This window comes from Aedes aegypti, chromosome 2 (genome assembly GCF_002204515.2).
Source record: "Aedes aegypti strain LVP_AGWG chromosome 2, AaegL5.0 Primary Assembly, whole genome shotgun sequence".
NCBI lineage: Eukaryota > Metazoa > Arthropoda > Insecta > Diptera > Culicidae > Aedes > Aedes aegypti.
In genome coordinates, this window is record NC_035108.1 from 231110902 (window position 1) to 231122903 (window position 12002).

General features: G+C 32.1%; 1 protein-coding gene across 2 annotated transcripts in view; it reads right to left on the reverse strand.

The window, feature by feature from the left end:
• LOC5569974 (cartilage oligomeric matrix protein) overlaps positions 1 to 12002 on the reverse strand; it is a 34745-nt gene that overhangs the window by 9373 nt on the left and 13370 nt on the right. For both annotated transcript variants that reach the window (XM_021844350.1, XM_021844351.1), the window contains exons 2-9: positions 8997 to 9081; positions 8877 to 8940; positions 8710 to 8813; positions 8435 to 8646; positions 8194 to 8347; positions 7446 to 7592; positions 7207 to 7386; positions 3704 to 3821 (exon numbers count right to left, since the gene is read on the reverse strand). In XM_021844350.1, the coding sequence (XP_021700042.1) occupies positions 3704 to 3821; positions 7207 to 7386; positions 7446 to 7592; positions 8194 to 8347; positions 8435 to 8646; positions 8710 to 8813; positions 8877 to 8940; positions 8997 to 9069 (1052 nt within the window). In that variant the 5' untranslated portion in view covers positions 9070 to 9081. The remainder of the gene's footprint in view (positions 1 to 3703; positions 3822 to 7206; positions 7387 to 7445; positions 7593 to 8193; positions 8348 to 8434; positions 8647 to 8709; positions 8814 to 8876; positions 8941 to 8996; positions 9082 to 12002) is intronic.

A 12002-nucleotide genomic window follows, 5' to 3' on the forward strand; every position in this document is an offset into this window, starting at 1 on the left:
AGCGAAAAATCGAAAATGAGAAAAATTCTTTAGGCCGAGATATTTAATTGCGCCATGGCTACGTGTCGGCCCCCAAAGAAATTTCGGAAAAATTCCGGACCTAGATGACCAATTAGCACTCTCAGGCACCACTCAGGCAAACGGACTCGAAATACATAGAAACTTCACCACAAGAAATCGGGTTGAAAAGCATAGATTTGCTTTATGAAACCAAAATATGATAACGAAAAAAAATCGCGGCAACCTGGAATTGAACTAAGAACCTCGCGATCAATAGTCCTGTGCGCCCATCACTCGCCTATCGACGCCTTGATGTGTCCTGATACTAAAACGATAGATAAAGCGAGCGTATTATAATCGTTCCATTTTTCATAAGGCAAAATGTATGATTTTCGATAGTCCAGTTCGCTGCGTGAATGATTAATGTAATGACCAATTATAAAATCAAAAATAAATGAGATTTAGAAAACTCTTAAAAAATATTCAAAAATATCTAACGAAAAAGCTAAGACTTTTTGAGGAAAAAAATGCTGTTGGTAGATGTGTTATTTTTTATCAATGTTCGTATATTAAAGTACAAATGTGTCATAATCAATAAATTGAATCCAACTTTCTCTCAAAGATGTTTTCTACTGGTTTCCACCCGATCAATGGATCAACTATATGGTAATGATTTTCGACCGTTCAATTTTATACAGGTCTGAATAATTTTATAATTGATAATATGCAAACAAATCTCTTTAATGTAGGATTATTTATGAACAACGAGGGAATATGACTTCAACTTTTTTATCATGAACTTTATATGGATCATATTCAAATATTACATATACAAGAGCTAAATTTGCTACGGGCTAAAGTGTTGTGGGCCTCGTTAAAGGTTTGTTTGAATATTATTTGATGCAAACACTTAGTTCTATGGTAACGTCCTCAGTTACGGAACAAAGCCATGCTAAATATTTTTGGATTAAATTCTTGATCGATCCATGATGCACTTAGGGTTTATTTGGAGAACAAAGGTGACGAAATGGCAACCCTTACAATATTTTCATGGCCCCAAAACAAAAACTAGCATAGTTGAGTAGGGTGTTGGAATGTGTTTTACATTTTTTTATGCTAATTTCAAAATCTTGCCATTATTCATTAATATATGTCGAAAACTTCGACTGACAGAGACGTATCGAGTGGTTTTTTGGTGGACTCGACTTATAAAATAGGTTCGTTTGTTATTTAACCAACATTTCTGCCAAAAAATCTCAAAACTAATAAAGAAAAACCCCAAAAGTTTGATAGAAGAAATAACTGTTATTTAAAAACATATTCAAAGCCCCTAGCGGCGATTAGGGATTTTTGATATATTCTCTTCGAGAAACTTCTTAATAGGTAAAGCAATAACACGCATGTCAGAAGCATTGTGATAACTATCGATGAAATGCTTTATTTTTTAAAATTTTATTGAAAAATTAAGTCTTTCATAGTGTGAAACGAAAATTTATACGAATATTAAGTTTTCCCCACCAACGTATCGCTGAAGATGAGTCAGCCTGGTGGTATTTTTTAAAATATTGGAAGAGCGTTAATAAACTTATAAAGACACAACACAAGAAAAATCGAAACTGAATCATTTAGTGGACTTACTCTTAAAATGCAAGCCTCATTTATCCCTTTTGAGTATAATATATTTTGTTATGGAATGTTTGTAAATATTTACAAAAAAAAAAGTTTATCATTGAACAATATGATCCTTCGATGGAAACGCTAATTAAATAATCAATTATTAATTTTTACTTGAAATTTCTATTTAATTTTTTAGATTTTATATCATATTTGTTTTCCAATCAGCTGTCATTTTTTTTCTCTTTGGCTACCTCTATATTGGATGAATTGACATTTACGTTCTTTGTAGATATATTATTAATGATTATTATGATACAAATGGTTCAATATAACACTCGGCATTTTAAATTGTAATTGTCTCAATAGGCAGTCAATTGCGTAATAAAATTGGTCAACTAAATATGAAGAATTATTGCAAACGGGATGATTGTATTAAGATGTAGAAGCTGAATGCCATGCACGGTACTTACCATTTACATTCACGAGCCATTGGTTAATTTACATTCACGAGCCGCCCTTGTTCACTTGGGTTTACTTTGCACAAGTCTAGTTTTGTATAGTTTGTGAGCTCGCTTGATTACTCTCGATTATCATGCTGAAGTAGCGATCAGTCCAGTTTGAGCACATTTCTTTCATGTCTGAAACTTTAATCTTTCCTACAGGGTATTTTTAGATATCTTGAGCTAGTAGCATGCGAATTTCCAACATGATAAGCAGCAATAGTTAATGTGAATCTCGATTGATTATAATTTTATTAACTAGGACAAGTTATGTTGTCAGTTACACATCAGTTTATCTAAGATTAATAGGACAATTTAGGTAGTGTTAGGAACATAGCACATGAAGATTACTGTAAGGATTAGTTGGAGCTGATTAATTATTGAACCGTTATTACATTTTAAAATGTAAATTTGAATTTTGGATGAAACGAACTTACAAGCACCTTCAAGCCAAAGAACCTTTCAAGACATTTTTGTTACTATCATTGGATTACAAGAAAGTGTCTGATTCATTCAAAGTGTTCTTATTCTTGTAGATACAAAAAATTCGAAAATTTTATAAGTTTTAATGTATCAAACCTAACAACAATATTTGTATCTATAAAACAGAATACGCAAAAAAAAAGCAATTTGGAATAGAAAAAAAAACAAATGTTTCATTACCCGAAAACAATTTGAATACATTTTGCAGGTGCATACGGCGCGACTGATAGACGATATAGTCTTAAAATAATATTGCTAATCTGCTCTTTTCATGAACTTGCATAAGGCTTCAATATATTAGAATTGCGCGTTAAATCGCTCTCCTCTACTATTTTGGATTTCATAAATTCTATGCCCAACGAGCCTCAATTTAAATTGTCTCCTTGCAGGTAAAGTAGTTTTTTCACGCTATTGGTTTGCCATGACACCATTATATACAGGATAAATCAATCGAATTTATTCAGATGTTCAACGATGTGAATTATAATCACCAACATCAAATTTGTTCAGACAAATTACTGTATAACATTGTCTGAAAGAATAGGATATCAACCTGAGAAACTTCATTAATAGTAATAAACACAGCCACCACACATAAAAAGTATTTCCGCAACTGAGAATCAAATTATTGAGAATTTTGCGCGTTAAATTATAAATTATATTAGAGAACAAGAAGATGTTAACATTCACTTTGTCTACTATACTGATAGGTACAGCTCCGTTGTTAGATTTTTTTTCTACATTTATATGAACTATGATATTTGTGTGGCTGTATAAAACAAAAGTCTTATGTGTAAAATATTGTTTTATTAAATTCATGTTTTAATATTTGCAATTACCTTTGTGCCTCCAAAATGTGCATATTACATAATATAGGTCATGTGTATAAATATTTTAATACTTAATTACCTTGGGTCACAAATCGAAATCCCCAAATCAAAAAAATCTCATAAATGACTTTGCTAACCATTCGAAACTGTTTGGCTAGCGATTATTTTCGTTGTTTAAAAATACTTAGCAATTTCACAGGCATATTAATGTTGTAGTCCATTGAATTTTTAATATCTGACATTGGCAAGTAATAAGAATTGATGGATAATTACGAGAAACAAGGTCTTTCAGCACAAGTTACTCCCGGTTTGCAGGTAATGCCATCTCCTACATATCCTCGAGGACAGTGTCCACACCTCATACCGGATTGAGTATCGTAGCAATGTACACCTGTAGAACAGAAAAGTTATTAAAATGTTTACCTTGAATATAGTTCATTTCACACTAGCTTACCAAAAAACTACAAACGCGTAATTTACTATCACGGATTCTGACCAAATTTTGGCCAAACTTCAATTTACATGATATATGCGAAAGACCTATTTTTATGCCAATCGGACTACTTCTCGGCCCATGGTATCACTCTTCCTAATGACTTTTCCGAAAACCGTTTTCGAAAAGAAAAGAGTGAAAAAAATTTGGATGTAGTATTGTTACTTTTAAGTTCAAAAACATGAAACCTGAAATTATAAAAAAATGCGAACAAAAAGACAACTTTTTTTCGTACTGTGCTGCCATTTTCTATTTAAAAAAAATTAAACTTAAACTTCATCCAACAAGATTTATTTTGGCTTTAATATTTTTATTGATCAGACATTTCCCTATAAAAAATACTTGACTTTCCAAGGACCTGAAAAATTGCATTTTATCGTTGAAAAGTCAAAATTTTTAATATTGCCTTCTGACGAAAACTTTATGACTCAATTCAAAGTTAAAGTATTCTGGGCTGTTTAGGAGCTTAACAAGTATAGACATTAAGTCAGCATTATTTTGTAATCGACTTATTATTAAAATAGCCAAATAATCTAAATTAACTTGAGACAGCAGTGTTTTCTGATATGATAGTTTTAATAAAGTATGATATGTATCAATAATTGAATCGTGTCTAAAAATTAATATTATTTGTTTCATTGTACCGTAAGGACGCCATTCACCGCTCATTTAACAGCATTTCAACACATTAAATGCTGTCAAAAATTGGTTTTTCGATATTTTTTGCAACTTTTTGCGCTTGACGCAAGATAAAACATTTGTTTTTGTAGGAAAGAAGTTGTAATGTGAACAACGTATAATGGTACCGATTAACTTGTATGCCAATGATACATGTGTAGGGCGCCATTCACCGCTCATCCTAAGTATGAGGCTCTATGTACACAACTAGTTGGAATTAATTTACTTTCATTAGCTGGTTGTTATCTTTGTACTATAGTACAACAACATATTAAAGCGTGGCAGCTTAGAAGCATTTTTCGATCTGCCATAATAAAATCATTGTTCAACTCATGTTTACCGCCTTAAACAGCCTAAAATTTTGTTTTATTAATAGTATATAAAATTAAATCATATGAATTTCATTCTGATACAATCCTTTCTGGTATACTAATACATGTTGATGACTTTTATTGCGAAAATTTGTTCAGATTTTTCAAAATAATACAATGAGCGGTGAATGGAGCATGAGCGGTGAATGGCGTCCTTACGGTATAGTCGTATTTCGCGTTTTTTTTTTGTAATAGTGGATCTCAAAACTTAATCCATTCAAACCAGGGGGGGTATACGCAACGAGGTACGCCTACTGTTCATGTTTTATGAGTGTATTAGTGTAGGTCATAACGCTGTTAGACATCCCATTTGTTGAGAGTTGAAAAGCATCAGCGTTCGTTGCCTAGCTTGGCCCGTGAGAGATGTTTGTTAGGCGAACTTTGTTCGCAATTGACACCCGTACACTAGGGTGCGGCTTATTTTTCAAAAGTTCTCAAAACCAAACATTCGTGTGCTCCACTGAATTCAAATCACATTAAAAGAGAAACCTCAAAATCTGAGCCAAAAATATTAACATTTAGAGGTGGCGCAAGCGTGTTGAAGGTGAATTTTCAAGTTATAAAAAATGACCTGCAGTGAAGTAAACATAACTTTGTTATTTTTCAACCGATTTCAAAAGTTTTAGCGCCATTTTCTTTCAAATTAAATTTATAAAAATTTTGTAGAACATCGAATTTGTCTAAAATCTAATCTTGTCTTAATTAAAAATACTTTTATCCAAATTTTCCCTCATTTCACTAAAAAAATCATTTTTGTTTGACCATAACTTCATTAAAACTCAATCGATTCCGATTCTTTTTACATGCTTTTGAAGCAAATTTAGTTGTTTTCAAACTGTACATACAACACTTTTTTCTAAAAAATAATTTTGACTTAGGTATTCAACAAAAACTACCCAAAAACATGATTTTTCAATGAAAAAATCAAATTTCTTTGGATTATTTAAGTTTTTTTGCCGGAAATAGCATTTTTTCTATAAAACCTAAATATATAAAGCATTTTGCCTTAATTACGAGTTGAATAGTGCATATATTTTTTAACATATGCAAACATAATTTTGTTTCAAAATTATTTAAAAATTGTTGCAAAGTCCTTCCCAAAGGTTTACCAAATGAGAAAAATCAGTTTCAGCTCAAGAGACAATATTTAACTGCCAAAGATTTGACAAAACTGGCATTTTTCGTTGAAAAATCATGTTTTTGTGCAGTTTTTACTGAATAACTTGGTCAAGACATTTTTTTAGTGAAATGTGATGTATGAAAAGTTTGAAAATAATTGAATTTGCTTCAAAAGCATGTAAAAAGATTTGGAATCGGTTGAGTAATCAAGAAGTTATGGTCAAACAAAGTTGAAATTTTTAGTAAAATGAGGAAAAATTTGGAATAAATTACTTTTAACTAAAACTTGTTTTGATTTTAGACAAAATTGGTGTTCAACAAAGTTTTTACAAATTTAATTTTGAAGGTATTGATGCTAAAAGTTTTAAAATCGGTTGAAAAATAACAAAGTTATGTGTACTTCACTGAAGGTCATTTTTTATAACCTGAAAATTCAACTGCAAGACGCTTGCGCCACCTCTAAATGTTAATATTTTTGGCTCAGCTTTTGAGGTTTCTTTTTTAATGTGATTTGAATTCAGTAGAGCACACGAATTTTTGGTTTTGAGAACTTTTGAAAAATAAGCCGCACCCTACCGTACACCCACCCTGATTCAAACACATGTTAAAGTTACAGTCGCTCTTAATTTGACTTGAAGTTTTCTAAGTTTATTATTTTCTTAATATTGATAAAAATGGTAAATTGGCACCACTGTGAAATGCTTGGTACTGTTTGTTTATAAAATAATACAAAAGCAGTTCTAAAAATACGATTGAATTTTCATTTCTGAGATAAATAATTACTCATGTGATGAAAAATCTGATTAAATTGGAATTGAAGTAAATCTATCGACAACACTGTATCCATACAGTTATATGTGTTTCTGATTTTCCCAAACGATTTTCTTCAAAAATGCTGAAGGGCACTTTTCTATACGTTGATTTGTTTCGCAGATATAAATTTAAGGAAGTAGACAAAATTATGGATTGCCAAATTTTCAATCATGTGTGATAATTGTATGGGCCGAGGGGTAGTCCGATTGGCATAAAAATTGGCCTTTAACCATGATGGCCGATTACACGTGCTATAGACAGTTGGCATGAAATGACTCACATTTTTATTCAATTGATAATACCTGGGAAACATGGATTGTTGTGTTGGCAACTTTCTCGCATAGGTTCTGGAGCTTTTTGGCAACTCGCGCAGTTCTCAATCAAACTTCTAAGCTGCTGAATTTCTTCCCGTTGTCTTCTGACCTCCTCACGCAGTTCCCGGACCATTTGAATTAGTTCATTGAGTGACCTGGCAAGATTTTCTGTGGAGAAACCATTAAGATCCTGCAATGTCATTGTCTATCTGTATCACTATACGTACCATCACAGTCGCCATGCATGATCGGTATGTCTCCTCTTGTATTGGTATTTCTTACATCGAAGCGTTCCTCTCGATATTTGTCATTTCCCCGATACCAATTTCGCACATCTCGTTTTTTATTCCGTTCATAGGATACGCCGTCTTCCACTAAAATTAAAATTATGCTGTTATGAGAATATTGGTAGGTAGATAACAGTTAACCGACAACATTTATTAGTTGATTTGCGTAGTACAAATTGCATAGAAATTGAGGAACAATCTCATAGTTAGTATATTCCAGAATATTGAATAATATGTTCCGCAATATTTAAATTGCAAGACGAAAAAAGGAATATTAGAAGAAAAAAAAAATAAAGTAGAGCGATTATTAGAACACAAGAAGAATAGTACTATGTGATTTTTTTCAAAATGCTTTTTTAAGCATAACTGTCCCATTTATAGAAATTTGGATTTTCTATATAACAGCCTAAAATTTGTAAAATGGTTCAAATAGCTTGGCTCATATGCCGTTTTCATTGCAATATTTCGAATATATTATTGTTCATTATTACAATATATATTTCACTGTTTATTAGTGATAAATTGATTAGATTTTGTTTTTTTTTTCCAAATAATAGACGATAAATCTTGCAATTTGTTTTTAGAAGAGTCATTCCGTCTGAATTACATACAGACAGAATGACTAATAGTCACGATTATTGCTAATAGTGACCCATGAACACGACATGAGTCATCATAAATAGCTTACCTTGTTCGTAGACCGATTTCTTGTTTTTAAGAAGTTTTTCAGCAGATCCGGTTTTTTTGGTATGCTTTCGTTTAAGCAAATTCTGACAACTTGTCCTAGAGAGTGCATTTTCAACAGATGAATCCAAATGTAGTGGGTATTTGCGTTCCCTAAACTGTATAAGCGTAGAATTAATTCAACATTGTTATACAAATGAGAATGTAAATTTCGTTTATTCGTAGCGTCACGATGTAGCACTTACTAGTTTCACATTAGGATCATCCTGGTTCAGGTACAGTTTCGATATATCGATGTCTAAATCTAATCTCGCTCCTTCTTTGCAGTCTATGAAGAGTACCAACGAGTTGTGACTAAACAAGATAGCCAATGATCGAATAGTAGTTGTCTCATTCATTCCAGGAATTTCAAGGTACTTAGAATATGTATTGGCATTTGAGTTAATATCCACAGTTACTGTATCGAATTATAAAGCATGAGTATTTTTTTTACATAGACGATTGAACTGAAATAATTTACCTCGTTTGCCTTTGCGGTCTAAATAGAATGAAAACTTGTTCTTTGCTGTGGGGAAATCGATCATAAACAGTGCCTCTATCGATAAACGAAACTTTCTTCGAGGCCTTCAAAAACAAATTCCAATAAATTATATTCTAATTATTATGTAGTTTTCATTAATTAGTTACCTGATATGCCTGAGAGAAATGATGAAATCATTTTTTATATGCGTTTCAAGTTCGTTGGAAGCAACTAGAAAATATAAAATCACTTAGTGTAAAACAATTTATATCTACATTCATGCTTACCTGGATCGAGTGATAATGATAATCCTTCATTTGAAAACCATGCTATGCAAAACAATAGTAAAATTTTCCTCATGTTGTTCGATTGCTGAAATTACAAAGCAGAAAGCCAACTTATTATAGATATAGTATCCAAAGGTATTTTATTCTATATCAACAAAACTCTCACTGATCAATATAATTAAAAAATATTGGCTATTGGTAATAAAGATTTCGCTTATTTTACATTTAGTACAATATTAATTCACCCCAAATTGGACAATCACGCAAGTTGTAGAGTGCAGGAAAAATGTGATAAAAGTGCACGTTTTCGTCGGATCATCTCGACGTATTCGGTGGCCTTGTTCCTTGAACTAAGGCAGTGTTCCTCAACCTAACTAACTAGGCGGGCCACTCCAATGCATTCAAATCACGATGCGGGGCGCAAGTTATGTGTTGATATATTTTAACGACTTAAAAAATATAAACACGATAAAAGATGAATGTTGAAGTTACTGCGAAGTGGAGAAATATTTAGAAATGAGAAGAAATTACGAAGCTCGTAGCCTGCTGCCTTTTTGGAAAAGTTACAAGATTTAATGAACCTTGAAATGTTAGAAAGAGTTCGAACTATTTCTGAGCTGATAAATATAGTCGATGCCGCATTATTTCATGATACATTGAATGTGAATGTTGTAAATGTAGATAAGCAAACAAATAGGACGTGATTTTCATAATCGTTTTCAGGAACGGAATCTCTTAGAAAAAAATACACAAAATCGGGCTTTTCTGGACCACCACATACGTGAGTAAGTTTCGATTTTGTGCATTTTTATGCTTCATTTTAACAAATTATGCTTGTCACATTGAGATACCTCATATTGCGAATAAGGGATGGTACACAAATTATGTCACGCTAAATTTCAACTTTTTAGACCCCCTCCCCCCCCCCTTTGTCACGTTTTTTGTATGAGCCCTCTGAAATTTTTGTAAGGCTTGTCACGCTTGGGTTGACCCCCTCCCCCCCTTGGAGCGTGACGTAATTTGTGCATGACCCCTAATCTTCCTGTGTCATATACTTTGCGGAAAAGCAAAATAAATTAACAAAGGAGAAGGTTTTTTTCAGAATTTTTTGATTTACACACATGATGTGTAATTGAGAAAAGCTCAATTTTGTGCGAATCGTACTTAATTTTGTGTAACTTCGTTCAAGCGTGGAAAAATTAAAATAGTGTCATCAAGAATTTACTATTGTCGCGCCACCACCGAACCGGATCGTGCCAGTGTGACTCGCGTCGCGCCTCACCCGCCGTTTTTTGAAATCAGTTTTATGTGTGGCGATTCTGCATTCTTACGATGTTTAAGAACACAGCGCACTATTCAAATATTAGTAGCGACACTTGGATATTAAAAAAAAAATGTAAAAGATGTTTGTCTTTATTTCTGCCGTATCCATAATACTTGGGGGTCACTTGACATTAACATTCGATCCGTTCACGGGCCGCACAAAATGCTCTCGAGGGCCGCAGTTTGGTGACCACTGAACTAAGGACTGTTCATTTTATAAAGTGGACACTTTGTTTATGCTATATCTTTTTTATTTTTATTGATAAAATCGAAATCGGTTTTCTGTGCATCGTTCAACTATTATTCTACAATGCTATAAAAATATAAGATTTTAGAAAATGCTTTTGGTTGAAGAGCTAAATAGTTTTTCCAAAAACTCCTAAGAAAAGCTGTTTGTCAAAGTTTAACATTATTTTTCGCAATACAAAAATCCTAATTTTTATGAACAGATTGTATATTTGTATTCTTTACTATTATACTGAAGGCATAGCTTAAAAAAAAAAAAATCAATTATATTCCACCATTTTCTGACATTAGGTAACTTTAGTGATTTACCCATTTATGACCAAATTTGCTGATACACCATCCTTTTACTCCCAGCAAAAAAAAAGTAAAAAGCGTATTCAAAACTGGTTTGGTTTACTAAAGAAACTGTATTTGTGTATTTGTACAAACGAGAGCTAAATCGTGCGTTTAACCATAGTCTTAAGCGCAAATTTTACTGTGTATGTTAGTTAAAAAGTCTCATACTTTAAAAATCGTGTACGCATATATATATATATATATATATATATATATATATATATATATATATATATATATATATATATATATACATATATATATGGATCTACAGCAAATAAAATCGATTTTATTACAGCAGTGTTGCCAATTTTGCGCTTTAAATGTCACCTGGGGATTTAATAAGTAACTCTATGAAGGCGTAAGTTATTTTTCATATCAATACTATATTATCACTTCCGTCAGGACGTACTTTCAATCAAAAAATTCTGCTCATATCAGTTCCCTTCAAATTTTAAACAGTTTTCTCTAAAAAATACAGGGGAAAATTATTTTATCATATTTGTAAAACTGTTGTTCCAAAAACAATTTGATTTTTTCCATCAGGCTTCTGATTGATGACGCTTTCGAAAAACAAGCCTTTTTTGAAAATAAAAAATATAAATTGTAGAATTTTCCAGCCAATTTCTAACAATTATTGATTTTGATAACCTCCAAAAATCGACCGTTCTATTCGTTGTTCCATATTCGTGTGAAATTTAATTATTTGGGAGAATTTTTATTATCACAAAAATGTACAATACTATTCGAATGATGTACAGAAAACCGATTGAAATTTCATTGATAAATTAAAAAGATACAGCATGCACAAAGTGTCCACTTTATAAAATGAACAGTCCTTACAAGGAATAAGTGCACCGAAGATACCAGCATAATTCGCTCTGAGCTCCTATCACACTTTGAACGAGCTTGCACACTTTCGTGACGGCCCAACTTTGGGTGAAAACAGCAATATGTCATCTACTTTTTTTGTGTTTGTCGTATAATTGATAATGCGAGTAATTTTGATAGTGGCAGACTCACAACATACTAAACAAAATAACATAATTTCTGGAAATCAGTTAAGAAAAACGAGTAATAGTATGGCATTTCTTGTCATAA